The 17,995-nt window shown below is 39.5% G+C and overlaps 1 protein-coding gene across 1 annotated transcript in view; it reads left to right on the top strand.

Moving 5' to 3' along the window:
• LOC148351035 (ephrin-A5b-like) overlaps positions 1-17,995 on the top strand; it is a 138,524-nt gene that overhangs the window by 105,168 nt on the left and 15,361 nt on the right. Inside the window, exon 3 of the mRNA XM_088355612.1 lies at positions 8,694-8,986. Within this exon, the coding sequence (XP_088211738.1) occupies positions 8,694-8,986 (293 nt within the window). The remainder of the gene's footprint in view (positions 1-8,693; positions 8,987-17,995) is intronic.

Raw genomic sequence — 17,995 nt, 5'->3', positions numbered from 1 at the left:
TATGCAAGGGAAGTGAGAATTGTTCACTCAAGACTGTTTTATGGAAGCTTGTTGAAATTAAGAATAAACACTTTCCCCACTCCAGACGCAATCTTGGTGTTAAGTGCTAAGATCTGCAAAATGTATCGTTCGTTAGGTCAACGTTCTGCAGTTTGCATCGGGTTTGATAGACAGCTGCTGACACTAGCAAAGTAGATGCTAACATTCACACGAAAGGATAAGGCAATACCATCCAGTGCCTCTGGCTAGGGTCATGATACTGTGGAGCCGCTTGAAACCCGCTAGTCAAAATATAAGCAAACTGTCCTGAAACTGTGGATGGGAGGTTTCTTCTGCCCAGAGCAGAACTCTCTGAGATGATGGAGAAAACAAGGTTATTGGTTTCTTGTTGCCAAATTCCAATTAGTGTGAGATCAAAATATATATGATTTTATTCACAGTGCCACAAAATACTATAAATTAGTTTGACGGTTTATTTAAGTCAGAGGTGGGCAAACATTTTGATGCCGTGGGCCATATTGGATTTGAAAAAATGCCAAAAATAATGTATATATTTAAATATTTACATGCTGCCCCTGGGCCAGTGAATACGCAGTAATAACGTGTCCTACCATAACTATGCAGATGACACTCAGATTTACATCTCCCTGACAGCAGGTGAACATGGTCCCGTGAATTCACTCTGTCATTGCCCCCAACAGATCACTCTGTGGATGCAAAACAACTCCCTCCAGCTAAACTCAGACAAGACTGAAGTCATTGTCTTTGGCGCACAAAAAACAGAAAGTGTCATCAGTCATCTGGAATGACTTAGTTTAAAAGCTAAAAATCAGGTTAGAAATCTCGGGGTAATAATGGACTCAGGCCTAAATTTAACAGCCACATTAAATCCATAACATCATCGGCCTTTAACCATCTCAAAAACATTGCCAGAATCAAATGTTTACTGTCCAAACCAGACTTAGAGAAACTTATTCATGCATTTATCTCTAGCAGGTTAGACAACTGTAACGGCCTTCTGACTGGACTTTCTAAACGAGCTGTAAGACAGCTGCAGAACATCCAGAACGCTGCTGCTCGGGTCTTGACTAGAACCAGGAAGTACGACCATATTAGTCCTGTGCTCAGGTCTCTGCACTGGCAGTTCTTTATAGCTTGCCACTCCTTGCACATTTGCTCTCTGCACTATTGTACTTACAGCGTTACTGTTACAGTGTTAATGTTACTGTTTACCTGACTTGTTAACCTGAATGCCCATTTTGCACATCTGGTTAGCTACTCCTCTTGCACTATCGGCACTATGGTATGGTAAGATACTATACGTAGCCATAATACAATATAACTTTTACTTATATCTGTACATTCGAGGAAACTGTGCGGGTCAGATGTATCGACATTTCGTTCTGTATACACGTGTACTAGAATGACAATAAAGTAGATCTGAATCTGAATCTGAATCTGTCGCTCAGAGAATAGACTTTAAAACAGCTCTGCTGGTGTATAAGTCTCTTCATGGTCTAGCACCAAAGTACATCTGTGACATGTTGGTCCCACATGAACCATCTCGGACCCTGAGAACCTCAGGGACCGGCCTTCTGCTGGTGCCCAGATCCAGGACTAAACAGGGTTAAGCACCGTTTCAGTTCCATGCAGCTAAACTCTGGAATAGTCTTCCTGATGACGTCAGACAGGCGTCTACTCTGACAGTGTTTAAATCCAAGCTGAAAACAGCTCTGTTCAACTGTGCATACAACTGAAAGGGTTCTATCTACACTTTTCACTTTTACTTTATTTTTATTTATTGATTTTATCATGTTTTATCTGTGGTTTTAATGTATTTTAAAAAACACATTTTAAATTTTCAATGTATTTTCTTCTATGTTTTAATTGTAATTGTGTGTTTTTAACCTGTCTCTTTGCCATTTCTGTAAAGCACTTTGAATTGCCTTGTGTATGAATTGTGCTCTACAAATAAACTTGCCTTACCTATATATAGATAGATTTTTTTGGGTGTAGTTGTATCTACTGATAGACCTGAACCCTAACCCTTGGCAATATATGAGGGGAAAAGATAGTGTCAATTTTTCCTCATGTTGTCGCTGCCATTTCGAAAAGACACATCTGTATTTTAGTTTTTTGAAAGTTCCTATCACATAATCGACATCCGGGAGACACGGGTAAGGCGGATCTATCAGTTGAGCGTCAGTTTCACTATTGTGATTGGTGTTCAAAAATGGCGACCAAACTCTAGTTTGGCTGTTGTTAAACGTTCCAGGCTAAGTTACCACAACAAATGTTCACTGATGTACAAACAAGACACAGGGGTAGTAGAGAGAATCGTGTGGTGTAGGGGTTAAGGTTCAAATAAGGCAAACTCTTGGACTCATTTCAGCCGGCCAACAGCGTACTATCATTAGCGAGACGTTTTAGCGTGCCTGGGGGAAGCATTACATTAAATATGCACTCTTTTTGGCCAGGCTTTTAGGGACAATCAGGGCTTTCTTTGAGGCTCATTTCAACAGGGAATGGGCGCCATATTTTTTGCCTAGAGTTTATCGCACGCACCCAGAATCTCTGAAGGGCGCATTGCAAATGATGTCCTCGTTTTGTACTCCACTCTCTAGGTAACGGTATTTACAAAAAAATTGTCAAATTATTAAAAAAAAACATCTTACACATCCCTCCTTCATTTGAACACCAAACAAAATTAGTTCACAAGTGACAATATCCAACTGCGTCTGGTAGACCCATTCAATATGGCTGACAGTTTACATTCGGGGATGTGCATGACGTCACGCAAAAATTATCTATGGTCTGGAAAATACTGTATATAAATGTTCAAAAAGTGAAAAATGATATAATCATAATTTAATGGTAGAAAATATTATACAAAACATTAAACAAGTACATAGTGTTACATAATAATTGGTAAGATATGGATTGAAGCACGGGTTTCCAACCTGATGCCCTCTAAGGACAGCTGAGGTTCCCGCATGCCTGTTCTAAGAACACATCACTAGTGCTGGGTCATTGTGATTTTCTATTAAAATTATTTTTTTGTGGTTGATTGAGTCAACTTAACCCTACTCCCTACTTCTCTAATCTTCACTTTATTAGTGTTTGTGTCTAACTTTTTCTTTCACAGTTTCTTTCTTTCTTTCTTGTTCCCCTCTCTTTCTTTCTCATTTCTCTCTCTCTTTTCCTCTCTCTCTCTCTCTTCTTATTTCTCTTTTTCTTTCCCTCTATCCCTCTTTTTCACTGACTTTCACTCTTTCTTTTTCTCTCCTTCTCTTTCTCTATCTTTCACGTTCACTTTCTTCTCTTTTATATATCTTTTTACTCTCTTTGTCTTTCTTTTTTATCTCTCCATTTTTCTCTTTGTCCCTCTCTTCCTCTCCCTATTTCTCCCTCTCACTCACTTAATTTTTCTTTCAATCACTATTTTTTGCCTATCTCTATGTTTTCATTCTCTCCGTCTTTCTTTTTTCTTTCTACTTCCAATAATTACATTGGCAATAACACAGTAACAACATTGTAGGGAGTACGAGATAAGTTGTTATTTTACAAATGCATATGCAGCCCGGGTGCCCTTTGCACAAAAAAAAAGTAGCAAAAAGTAGCTCTCAGCTCGAAAAAGGTTGGAGTCCCCGGATTTAAGCAACCACCAAAACATAAAGAGGTGCCAGGGTGCCAAGCCAAAAGAGCTGGTTCTCTAAAAAGAGCTGGAATTCCTATCACTTTACTCGCAGAATAGTCAGCGAATGTCTGTCTGCTTGTTCACTCGAAGTCATTGGTGAACAAAGAAAAATCACCGTTTGTTCACTCCTTGCTTCATTTACATGAATAACATATCACTCCATGAAGGGATCTTTGAACTCAAGTTCACCAAATACTTTTTTTGAAACAAAATATTCGCAAACAACACACACACACTCTTCTGTGGCTACTAATCTTGCAGATCTTGTACAATCTGTGTTGCGGCTACCTGATACCCCGAATGCCTTCCCCGAATGCTACCAGCGTCTCATATGACCCCAACATGTCGGCACCAACATGTCAGCTGCAACAGCTGTGTATTGAATTTTTTTCTATTCTTCAATCTCACCTGGTTCTAGATCAGCTTCCGTTTTTTCAATAGCACACAAGGCTGAGCACAAATGTAGCTTTAGTGGTTAGCTTTTGGATTGTCGAGCATTGTTTTAGGAGTCGCTTTAGGGGGCGACTAGCACCAGATTAGCAATTAGAATTAGCAGCTTATTTTAATTTCAAACATTTCATCAGGTCAGACATCAAGTTGTAGTAAAATGTCTGAATAGGACCTCCGTCCATTTGAATTTGACACCCCTGATCTACATTGGTAGGTCTAGTTTTGGAATTTGTAGTTTATACAACTAAAAAAAATTCTGTCAACGTTATTGACGCACGGCTACAATAGTGGTGAGACTGTTTAATCTATTGGATTGCACTAAGCACATCAGTATTTCTGGCACGTTTGTACATATTTTGATCGGTTCAAAGGTTTTTTAATTACATCTCAGTTAAGTATTTTGGTGAAAGACTTTCTGTTTTCTGTCTTTTGCATCGTTATTGACGAATAGGTGAAGAAGTGAAGAGACTGTCTAATCCAAATTCACTGTGCAAATCCGTGTTTCTGGCACCGTGAGTAGAAGTAGTGAGATAATGAAATAACCTCTAATGCCTTTTAGGATGTCATCTCTAATACTGATGGTCTTTTGAAAAAGATTCAGTGCCCTCACCGCTATGACCTTTGTTGAAATCCTTACATACAATGCATTGATTATCCATTGATAAATCATTTGTTCAAATAAGGAAGTATAATGTAATGTTGTTTAGTAATGCGCACCTATACTTCATGAATTTCAAATCTCATCCACCGTTTTCTACAGTATATAAAGTGCACAATCAAATGTTTGGACAATTTGGGGTTTTTGGTGCTCCTCACAGTCCGGAAACACGGTACTGAGTTATTTTTCGCCTCCAATGTCCATCCAGTTAAATGCATGGGCACAGTCGTGGGCTTGTTCCCACTCCTCATGATTTCTGTGTCAGTGAACAGTGGCGTATTCAAGCATGTCAGTGATACTGATCCAAGGCCCATTAGCAGCTATAGTGCCACAAGCAGCCCGCTCCAGCCCTAATCGCCATCCGCTAAAGGCCTCAAATATACTAGCTTAGATGGCGCCTCTGGGAATATACGTTACCAATCATTTTCGTCTCAAATGAATACCTGTCTTATCCCTTCTGAATTTTTCCCTCTCTATCTTTTATACCACACAATTTTGGGGGGCGTATTTAAGCGCTAACACATGCCTTATTTTCCCAAACTTTTGTACAAGTTATCTTTCTAGCTAATGAAAATCACATTGTTGAAAGGGATTTTCTCCGATCGTATGCTAAGTAGACAATTAACCCAGGATGGAGGAGGTTTGTGGTATATTGCTAAAAGCTTTTAGTGGAGACCTCCCAAAAAGTTGGGTTGATATCGTAAACACTACTTGACGTAGTCTGGACAGATACTTAAAACACATATCTTAAACACAAGGCCCGCGGGCCACATTCGGCCACTGAGAAGGTTTTCTTCGGCCACTGAGATCATCTTGATTCATTGTTGTATCATACACCAGGATTTCTATACTTTACTGTGGCAAATCAGGTTCAGAGAAAATAAGATTTTAAAAAACTACAAATATTTTGAGAATCAATCAGTAATAAATAAATCCATGATTTGCATGAGCTGGAATTAAAGGGACAATGTGTATTATTTAGTGCCTCCTATTAATATTCACTTGTTGAAATACATTAACATTAATTCAAACGATAATCAATAACATTAACTATCATATAAATGTGCATTTTTTAATGTAATCAAAGATTGAGAAATTGGGATTTATTTTTTATAAAGCCAGAGGCTCACCTAGACGGAGCTGCTGCGAGTTCCCCCAAAAAACAATAACCTGTTTTTTTTTCTCCCTTTCTATCTTTTTTTCCTTGTTTTTCTCTTGTTCTTTTGATTTGTTTGCTCTTTTTATTTATTTGGCCTTTTTCTTTTGTTTTTTTTACATATAATTTTCTCTTTTCCCGTCTCTTATTTATTATTTCTGTCACGGTCGCCTTGGTGACCAGTCTGCCCCCCCCCCTGGGCAACAGCCGAAAGCAGTTCCACTAATGGTGGGTCTGTATTTAAGGCTGCATGGTGGGCTCTGCGGTTGCGGGTTCATTAATACTCATTATTCACAATCCCGGTCTGTTATGCCTTGTCCTGTTTTAGTCTGTTATGCTTTGTCCTGTTTTAGTCTGTTATGCCTTGTCCTGTTGAGTTCGTGCCGGAGGAACTCTGTATTGTTCTGTTTTGCCCCGGAGTATTGGGCGACTTTTATTTTGTAGAATAAAACTTATGGATCGTCAACGCATTTGAGTTCTCCCTTCATGCCTCCTGCCTCCGTTCTGGTCCGGTCCCCTTCCACGCCACCACGCTCTCGTGACAGAATGAACCCGCCAACAAATAGAACTCAGCGAACGATCCCAGCGCGACTTGGGAGAGCTGGAGAGCGCAGTTCGGCAGTCGCCTACTGAGTTGGCCTTCCCTGCCCGTTCGAACCACGGCCCCGCCCGTCGTGGCCCTTGCTGTGCCTCGAATGGGGTCCCGGGAAGAATTGACGCCTGCCTGTTCGACTCTCATGCCTGCCTGCCCGACTCCCGTGCCGATTGCCTGCTATTCCGTCTCCCCTGCGTGCCAGCCCGACTCCGACTCTGCTGCCCGTCGGGTCGACTCCGACTCCGCTGCCCGTCGGGCCGACTCCGACTCCGCTGCCTGCCAGCCCGACTCCGCTCCTCCTGTTTTGCCGGTTCTGATTTTGACTCTCATGTCTTGTCTGTTCTGATTTTGACTCTCTCATGTCTTGTCTGTTCTGATTTTGACTCTCTTATGTCTTGTCTGTTTTGATTTTGACTCTCTTATGTTTTGTCTGTTTTGATTTTGACCCTCTCATGTCTTGCCTGTTCTGATTCCGCCTGTCCTGTCTGAATCGCCACTTCTGAACCTGAACCCCTGAGCCTGACTCTTCTGAATCTGACCCCCCTGAGTGCGACTCTTCTGAATCTGACCCCCCCTGAGTGCGACTCTTCTGAATCTGACCCCCCTGAGTACGACTCTTCTGCATCGGCCTGACCTGAGTGCGACTCTTCTGCATCGGCCTGACCTGAGTGCGACTCTTCTGCATCGGCCTGACCTGAGTGCGACTCTTCTGCATCGGCCTGACCTGAGTGCGACTCTTCTGCATCGGCCTGACCTGAGTGCGACTCTTCTGCATCGGCCTGACCTGAGTGCGACTCTTCTGCATCGGCTTGACCTGAGTGCGACTCTTCTGCATTGGCCTGACCTGAGTGCGACTCTTCTGCATCGGCCTGCCCTGAGTGCGACTCTTCTGCATCGGCCTGCCCTGAGTGCGACTCTTCTGCATCGGCCTGTCCTGAGTGCGACTCTTCTGCATCGGCCTGTCCTGAGTGCGACTCTTCTGCATCGGCCTGTCCTGAGTGCGACTCTTCTGCATCGGCCTGTCCTGTTTATCTGTCCTGTTCTCGTCGGTTCTGCCTGTCTGTCCTGTTCTCGTCGGTTCTGCCTGTCTGTCATCCCCTGTCCAGTTGGCCACCAGACCCCCCCTGCCGAGCGCCGATTCCGATCCGCCCGACACAGATGGCGCCTGCCTCTCCCCGTTCCTGCGTGTTCGGAGGAGGGAGCGGGGTTGCCCCAATCGTGAGCGTCGAACCATTCCGGGGCGTGAGGTTGTAATTTTTTCTTTTTTGGGACCTCGGGAGCTGTCCCTTAAGAGGGGGGCTCTGTCACGGTCGCCTTGGTGACCAGTCTGCCCCCCCCCCTGGGCAACAGCTGAAAGCAGTTCCACTAATGGTGGGTCTGTATTTAAGGCTGCATGGTGGGCTCTGCGGTTGCGGGTTCATTAATACTCATTATTCACAATCCCGGTCTGTTATGCCTTGTCCTGTTTTAGTCTGTTATGCTTTGTCCTGTTTTAGTCTGTTATGCCTTGTCCTGTTGAGTTCGTGCCGGAGGAACTCTGTATTGTTCTGTTTTGCCCCGGAGTATTGGGCGACTTTTATTTTGTAGAATAAAACTTATGGATCGTCAACGCATTTGAGTTCTCCCTTCATGCCTCCTGCCTCCGTTCTGGTCCGGTCCCCTTCCACGCCACCACGCTCTCGTGACAATTTCTCCCTTTCTTTTTTTCTTTTTTAGTGCTTTTTTCATTCTTGTTTCCCCTCTTTCTTTTCTATTTTTCTTTCTTTTATCATCTATTCTTTTTCTTTTTTCCTTTTTCCCTGCTCATTAATTTTTCTCATTTTAATTATCTTCTCTAATAAAATTAATAAGATGCGTTTTGTTCACTTTGAGTCTGTTGGTCAGTTGATACACAAGGTCCCTTTAGATTTCATATTTGGCCGGGGGACTTAAGCTACCCTCCTGAGGGCCCCAATTGGCCCACTGGGCTGTGAGTTTGAGACCCCTGCTTTAAAGGGTTTAGTCCATACCCATTACTGCCTTAGCTTAGCATAGCATAGCAAAACTTAGCATAGACTTCTAGTGCAGTATGCAATGCTTATAACACCATCTTCAACTTTTACTCACAATTTTCTTATTTTGTTTGTTTTTCCTTCAGGTTTTACCGGGGCGATTACCACATCGATGTTTGCATAAATGACTACCTGGACGTCTACTGTCCACATTACATCAGCCCCGTGCCAGACGAGCGTGCCGAGCGCTACGTGCTCTACATGGTAAACTATGACGGCTACAGTTCTTGTGACCACACCGCCAAAGGCTTCAAGCGCTGGGAGTGCAACAGGCCTTTGTCTTCGAACGGACCGCTCAAGTTTTCCGAAAAGTTCCAGCTCTTCACACCCTTCTCATTAGGCTTCGAGTTCCGCCCGGGCAGAGAGTACTACTACATCTGTGAGTATGGCGATTAGAGGACACAATTATACGATCTATGCAGGTTTTTAACTGACTTTTAATGTACGTAGCCTTGCCTAGTTCAGGGAATGTTCCCATTTTTCCTTGGGCAGCAAGCTTGAACGAAGACTGAGTCAGATAAAGCAGGGTATCATTCAGGTCCAGATTCAGATTCAAGTTCAAATGCACCGCTTTTTTGTTATCATGCGTAAAACCGGTTTGTTGTAAAGAAAGACTTGGGACGGGTGAGTACCGATACCATGTTATTGTATCAGGGCCAATACAAGTTGTTTTCTTTTTTTTTTTCATGTGTCGGTACTCATGATGGTGTCGATATTAGTATTGAGCATTACACCTTTAGTAACCTGAATTTAAAGGAATGGTAAATAACCATTTTACAGGCTTTTCATATTGCAACCAAGGATGGGTGTGTACCAATCCTACGTTACTTTATCAATGCCGATGCCAGCAATTTTTGGTCTTGCTACTTATGAAGGTAGCCGATATCAGTTCTGGCCATTTAACGGTTAGTAACCTAATATCAAAGGTATGGCGAATTGGCATTAAACCATTTTGTTGTGAAGAAACTAGGGATGGGTGATTATCGATACCATGTTATGGTATCAGACCGAGATAAGCATTTTTAGGTATCAATTCTCATGAAAGTATCAGTTATTGGCCATTTACCTATTAGTAATCTATAATCAAAAGATATGGTGAATTGCCATTGAACTATTTATTTGTGTAGAAACTAGGGATGAGTGATTACCGATAAAATGTTATGGTATCAGTGCCAATGGCATTTTTAAGTAATGGTAGGATTTCGATTCAGTATTGACCGCGGTGGCGTCCCTTCTCATTTTAAATATTGAGTGAGATACCATGTAGTGATTGGAATTCCAGCTCTTTTTCAAGAACTGGCTATTTTGGCTCGGCTCACTAAAGAAAGCTGGCTCCTTCGAATCCATTTATTACCGATTACTTCGTAACATTATGCACAAGACGACTTAATAATCGTTTTAAATGGACAGTGTGTATTATTTAGCGTCTGAGTAGAAAAGCTTTCATTTATTAAAAACAAAAGAATATTGATTTGATTTGTAATGAAAAATACATGAACTCTCATCCATCCATCCATTATCTACAGTACTAATCCTCAGTAGGGTTGCGGGGGTGCTGGAGCCCATCCCAGCTATATTCAGACAGTGGGCAGGGGACACCCTGAACTGGTTGCCAGACAGTCGCAGGGCACACAGGGACAGACATTTCGCTCGCTCATTCACACCTAGGGGCAATTTGGACTGGCCATTTAACCTGACATAAATGTTTTTGGAATGTGGGAGTAAACCGGATTGCCCGGAGGAAACCCACGCAAGCAAGGGGAGAACATCCAAACGCCGCACAGGAAGGCTGGTAGCTGGATTTAAGCCTGTATATTCGTGAACTGTGCCACAGATGCGCTAACTACTCAGCTGCCGTGACACCAATTATCGTACAATTGTGCTCTTTAAAAATACTCTAAAGTCTAAAATTGACATGAGGCTCACCTAGAGGGAGCTGATATGGTTGTCCGCCATGTCGCTGCTACGTAAACCCCCAAATACCTTGTGAAAGTAAAATATATTTTTTAAATACTGAAGTAATTTTGCGTCCCAGTAGTTGGCATTCCCTCCTTTTATAACTTGTTTTGCAGTTGCACTACACAATACAGCGACATCTAGTGATCCCTTTCTATAAAATTCTATCAAATACAATAATAGATTTTGTTATGTTAAAAAAATAATCAGGAAACACTTTTAGTAATTGCACATTTATGTAATAGTTTATGCTTTTTCTTCATTAAATATATATATATATATATATATATATATATATATATATATATATATATATATTTATATTTTTTTTTAGATAGTTTTTTTTACCACTAAGAGGTGCCAATACAAACTGTCCCTTTTAAGTAATTTTTGCTGTTGTTGAATATTATTGTCATTATACAGAGTAGAACAAAATTGGAGGGCATCTCCTTTCAGTGCTAGTAAAACAAATTAAAAAAGGTACAAATATGCAAAAAAGCATTAAAAACATGAAAAAATAATTATATGGATGATATATACTATTCTGTGTATGCGCATACTGTATTCACAGTGGCAGCTGTACAGTATATTGTGCTCATGGACGCTGTTGATCAGAAGTATTAATATTAAGAATGATCAAACTATTTTATTCTGATATCCTCAACCAACCTTCCTTCATCCTATATCTTAAAGAAAAAATACTTCAAATGTTTGGTTTTTGCACTCAAGTATGTTTTGCTGCTGCCTGGCCGACATTGGCTTTTTTTCACCTTGTGAGAAGATTCAAGAAAAACAAGCAGCTGGAAACCTTATTTTGTTTTGTTTTCATGAGTGATGTCACTGCCCTGCAGGGACAGAACTGAGGAACTAAACCAGATACACTAGCTCCCTTAGGCAGATTCCAGGTGTTTAGATAACATTTAAAGTTGTTTTTTTTTTTTTTTTTTTTTTTTTTTAAGTCAAAGAACCAATAGTCAATTGTTTAAATTTGGGGTGTTTTTTGCAGGATTTTGGTATAGTCATATATTAGATGATTTAATTCCTGACTTCTCATTTGAACGAAACCATATTGTTGTCTGAGTTTTTTATTGTTTTATGTAGAAGTGAAATTTTCTGAAGCCTTTGCTTCAACTTTTGTTATTTACAGCAGTGTTTATAAATCCTTTTTAAGCTAAAAAGTCTCGGCACTGTGTTTTGTCAAAAATATTTATTAACTGAACTGCAACTTATTAAGAACGTTTGTATTCGTGTATAACCGCTAAGCTCTTTCCACACTTGTGGTTGATAAGTGGAGCTGACCTAAAATGAAAACATTGAATGTAACGGGAATCAAACCCATTAAGTGTGCATCATTAGTGTTGCAGTTTAATTTGTATAAGTAGAAGAGCTTGTCTAGTATTTTTTCAAAATACTTTGTTTTCTCCATTCTATAACAATCGTTGGTGAAGAAGTAAAAAGACTGTATAAGCTATCGGACAGTATTATCAATCTAATCCAGTGTGTATAAGGCGCACTCTCAAATAGTGGCCAATTTGGGTTTTTAGGTGTGCCTTATAGTCGGAAAAATACGGTATATGCAAGCTATTGCGACCAGATATTATGTCCTGTAAAGAAAATGAGAAAAATGATTGTGACACATGTCGAAAATCACAGTGGCACAGAAGCAGATAGCAAACGCAGACTGTATGACTGCTTCACCGTACGCTAGTTATGCTAATTGAATATGCATTAAAGTATGTTTTAGCAGCTGGTGCTGTTGGCCCCCGGCGCCAACTCTTCTGAACAAAGCATAACAATAGCTGATGGCACCACGTCCCCTAAGAGGGGCGGTTGGGGTCATTTCTGCCCACCTCAAATAGACAGATATTCCTTTATCCTCCTCTGCAGCGGTGCTTCTCAAACAGTGTGGCGCAACCTCCTGGGGGGCGGGGGGCTCGAGGATCCATCGGCCGGTGCGTTTAAACTTATGGATTTTTGATTTATTTTATACTGATTAGATTGCAATTGCTTTTCCAGTACATTAGAGGGCAGTGGCGATCTCATTGGCAGAGTGTGCGCTCATTCGAGAATAACTTCTGTTTGCATTGAGCATTTGTGTTTTGCACACTGCACATAGTACAGAATATGAATAGTAGAGACCAAGTGTAGCAGTGACTCCATAACAAAAAAATATTAACGATATTATTGATTTTTGACGAAGGGTGCAATACATCACAATCACGCTGATTAGCCACTTGTGTATGTATGTCATTGATTTTTTTTTTTTTTTTTTGTTAAATCCATGGTGTGTGGCGCAGGTTGTTTTAGGTTTATAAATGTAGAAACTCCTTTGTTGTCTGACAGCCATCCTACCTGGAAGGGCAAAGGGTTTTGACTGCTAAGCTAACGCATAAACTAGCATATTGTTGTTGTCCCTTCAGCTTGTGTGTATCGATTGCAATTGACGAATTTTAACGGACTTTAATTGAAAGTAATAGGATTTTTTTAAGCGTGTTACCTTACATCACATTGATGTAACAACTAGCGCGTCTTACTAGCTCCATCCGTATTGCACAGAACTCTTCTAACATGGCTTGCGTTTTTCAGCAAAAGCGTGCAATGGACTGAAGTAAAAAAAAAAAAAGATAGATAAAGCAAGGCATTACCTGCCTTTCCCCTATTTCACGTGTTAATTTCCTTATTTATAAGTGGATATCGCTCACTCATTTATAAAGCTTGCCCCTCCCTCTTGAAAAATAAAAAATAAAAAAAATCAGTATAAAATGTTGTTTCACCTTTTTCATCTCAAACCAAGCGTTGTAAGTGACAAATGTTGATTACGCGCGGCCATGATTAAAATCATTCATTGACAACGCAAACTATGAACACAATACTATAAATCAAATTTACAATGTATTTATCTAATGTCTTTCAAAGTCTGATTCATTGTCAGATACACAAAAGAGTCATTTACCTTGTAAAGCTTTTTTGTTTTTATTTATACATATCAGAATAGTTTCTGTGTTTTTCAATTTCTAACTTTCGTCTCTGGCACTATGAGTAAAATAGTGTAATAATGAGATACAATCTCATTGCGCTCGTCCAAATCAATGGTAATCTAGTGGTTAGGATTCTGCGCTCTCACTGCAGTGACCCGGGTTGGATTCCTGTTGCAGCATATAATTGTGGTTGTGATCAGCGATATTTATTGATTGTCATTGCACAAATACAGTAATGTAAAACCTTGTATATAACACACACCCAAACCTTTTTATAAGTCAAAATGAATGCGCCATATTCACGAATAAATATGGTGTTTCTAGTTGTCTTCCAAGGGGACGCATGACAGAATGTAATTGAGAAACACTGCTCTATGCCGATTGTTGCGGTCCTCAGGCAGGGAGGGAAACGGGGCGGGGTCACGTCGAATAGACGACACCTGCTGTCGGCTACCGACCGTCTGGCTGGCGAACACAAAGGCCGAGAAGAATGGCCGGCCGGTCCGTCCAGGTCAAAGTTCACCAAGACGACGACAAAGTCATTGCTGCAGCTTCTCCAGGACCCAAAGGGCGACATGTTTTTTTTACAGATCCATAGCAGAGCAGGGGAAGCCTGATCCTAATCTCGGGGGATAGAAATCCAATTTTCAGAGGAGACAGTTGAGAGTCTGGCTTTCCCCACGTGAGAGAGATGACTGACTCCCAGTAAAGCCCCCAACGCTTCAAACGGCGCTTGTATACAGATCCACGTCGATAATGATTGTTGGCTTGTGGGGTAAAACCTGCAAACGGCCCCCGACATAAAGCGATCATTGCACATCTGATCCCAAAGTATTTAGACCAGGGTCGGGCTAATTTCCTATACAAATACATCTTACATGTCTGAATGCTTTATTCTCTGAAACAGAAATAGCGATCATGTGACTGCAACCCATGTTCAGACACAAACACACTAAATATGAAAATACTTTCCACTGTTTGCAGGTCCATGGAAATATACATTCATTTTTCTAATTTATTCATTTACTTCTTCATTTATTTGTTTATTAATTGACTTATTTTATATTTTATGTATTTATTTATTTACATACTCGTTTATTTGTATTTTATTTACTTATTAATTTACTTATCTATTGACCTTATATCTTCTAAATTATTTTTTACTTATTTATTCACTTAGTTATTATTTTTTTTGCCTATGTATTCTCTTATTTATTTACCTAATTAGTTATTAAATTATTTTTTGCCTATTTATTTAATTCTTTACCTAATTATTTATTTAATTATTTTTTCCTTATTTACCTTTTTTACTTCTGCATTGATTGATTTATTTATTGATTTAATTACTTCTTATATTATTCCATTCTTTACAGCAAAACCTAAAACACAGCAAAAAGGTAGAACGACTGTTTACAGTAAATGCACAAACTGATATAATTTCAATCAGTGACAAGCTCATGATTCATTAAAAATAAATATAAATTAGGTGAGCATATTTGCAAAAATCCATATATGCAATAGTTATTGCCACTTAAAACTGTTCTTGCAAGCCACTGCGGTTAGCCTGATCGAAAATTCTTGTTTGACATTTTTAATTTATACAGCAATATCTTGCCATAACGGGGTTTACTTTTCACAGATTCTTTACTTGAATGTTTTGCATTGTTCTGCATTCTGATTGGCTAAACAGTCTCCCTGGTTATTATTTTTTAAAGATACTTGTAGCTATTCGTAAAAAAAAAAAAAAACTCTGTAAGTAACATTAATCCAGATGATATTTTGCTGCCATCATGTTGACGTTATTAGAAAACAGTAGCGTAAAATTGCTTTTAACTTTGTAAATTTAACGGTCCTGTAAATTCGCCTAAAATCCCAATCCAAGTTGTTTTACATACGTCTACAACTAAGACACAAAATGTGACGGACACATTGACAGACACCAGCAGAAAAGGGCAAAGGGCAACTATTCAGCCAAATGAAATGCCGAACTCAAGGCACCATGAAAATTTGCGAAGTAGCAAAACTGCAAAAGTAAACCGCGATAAAGCAAGCGATTACTTTACATAAAAATGAATTGTGAGTGAAAAACATTAAGGCGAAAATAATAAATCTAGGGGCAGTCTAAACATAATGGTTCTTACATGACAACTGAGAATGAAGTCGCACGAAAAAAAGAAAATGAAAAAAATCAGTGTGTTAAGGTCTGACATATGACACCACACGGTGCGTAATTGCACCCACAGTCATCGTTGTTGAGAAGAAACAAGAGCAGCTGTGTGTTTCTCACACTTTCTGCTCAGGTTTATTTCCTGGCATTGCTAAAGTAAGTGCTTTGGCCTTTTTAGAATTCAAAAACATGACAGCAGCCTCGGTTGTTGTTGATGAAAGTTGGAAACACGAAGAAAAATAGCAACAAAATTGATTCCATTTCATTTTTGACTTTTTCGAATCTGATATGTCATTTTCAAGGCATGTTTATTCGGGGTTTGTCTTTTTAAATGATTTTTCAAAGGAACACTGTTTAGTATGTATTTAGATGTTGCTGTATTGTGTGGTGCAATTGAAAACAAGAGCTACCAAGTGCAAGGAGGGATATAAACTACAGACTCAAAATGACCAAACGGAACCATTTTTCTTATTTTCTTGCCCAGCATTTCACAAAATTTTTGTTTTTTTGTTGGGGTTACCCATAGCAGAAAGATGGCAAAAAACATATCAATTCAATCTAGGTGAGCCTCATGTTACGTGAAAGAAATACAAATTTCACTGGCTAAAATTCTTTTTTCAAATGCACAATTGTAGGATTGAATTTTTCGTTAATATTTAAATATATATAAATATGATATGTATTATATATCGACTTAATATTGGCTATACGGATACTATTGTCTTGACCTGATGTTTGTTTTGTTTTTTTTGCTTATTATTTATCAATATTTTGGGGGGTTTTTTAACACTAGAAATCACTGAATAAAGCACAATGTCCATGAATTCATCTTGTTGTTGTCGCTGGCTAAAAATGATGCTCATTTGAAGTGATTTTATCTATAAAAGATGCAGTAAAATAAAAAAATATCTTAATAAACATTGTTATGTCAGCAAAACAGGACCTAATAATTCACATTTACATGTTGTATACCTATAATGTTTTTATTTACACGCTTTTGCCTTTTTTTCATATTAAATGAAGTCTGTTTACCACTAGGAGGCCCTGATAAAGACACAATGCCCCTTTAAAATGTTTGTATAATTACTGCTTTTGATTTAAAACATTGGTCGAATAAACCTTTCACAATGAATTTGGTGTGGACTACATGTTCTTGAGATTGACAGTTTTTACATTAGTCCAAGACAACAATGTCGTAGATTTTGTTATTGGATCTCGGTTGACATGGATAGACGTGGCGTGATTGACATTTTTTTCTCCCACGTTTATATCCTGCCCCCCCCACGTACCCTCACACATACACTTCCTGACATCCAATATGCAACTCAGGCCAAGTTTACGATGACTTTTCATCTCCTCTCACGGGCCTACAGCATCTGATATTGTACTTTTGAAATAAGAGTCTCCGTCACGGAAAGAGTTGAAACACTGAGATTTACCGTTGGCTCCGAATACGTCACACGGAGCTCAGGGACCAGCCAGTGGCAAATATCAACAAACGCCCTTATGTGTAGGGAGCGTCTGAAAATACAGGATTTGAAGCATGCGAAACCAGGATAAAAAAAAAGAGGGAAAATATGGCCTTATTTTATTTAATGTAATATTTGTTTCGTAAATTAGGTCAAAGGAGAATTGAAGATAAAGATACTGAAAATGTGTCTGACAATAGTGAAGACAAAGTCTCGTCATGTTCATTAATATAGCCCTTAATCACAAGCAGTCTCAAAGGGCTGTACAGAAAATACACAGAGCTAATAGAATATCCAGTTGACAGCTTGAGGTCAACATCATTCATAAGCTATAGAATATGAGTGTTTTAAGCCTAGATATAAACAATTCCACCATGGGTTCAGATCTCAGAGGGCAGAGCATTCCACAGCACTGGAGCATGCTTTTGTACCTGCGGATTTCTTCTTGGCTCTCCGGATATCTAATGGACCAGCATTTTCTGAGCGAAAACTTAGGGTCAAATTAAATCTGAAAGATATGAGGGGGGCAAGTCCATGCATACTTTTAAAGCAAAAGTGTAAGGCATGCACAGTGGTCATAAAAAAAATACGGTGAATTTTGTATGCTCGAATTTATGAATCAAACTCATTTTTATCTTTATATAAGCCGCCATAGATTTTAAGCTGCAGGCTTCAAAAACGAAAATAGTAATCTAAGTCACATACATGTCTTACATTTTAAACATGGTGCACACCTGATGCCCTTCTCAGTTATGTCATTTTTTAAATTTTGCTTCGATTTGTTTACGTGTTTTCGGATTATGTGACCATTCAAGATG

This window comes from Urocampus carinirostris, chromosome 16, assembly GCF_059441175.1.
Source record: "Urocampus carinirostris isolate Australia breed hairy pipefish chromosome 16, RoL_Ucar_1.0, whole genome shotgun sequence".
NCBI lineage: Eukaryota > Metazoa > Chordata > Actinopteri > Syngnathiformes > Syngnathidae > Urocampus > Urocampus carinirostris.
This window is presented reverse-complemented; position numbering and strand designations above follow the sequence as displayed.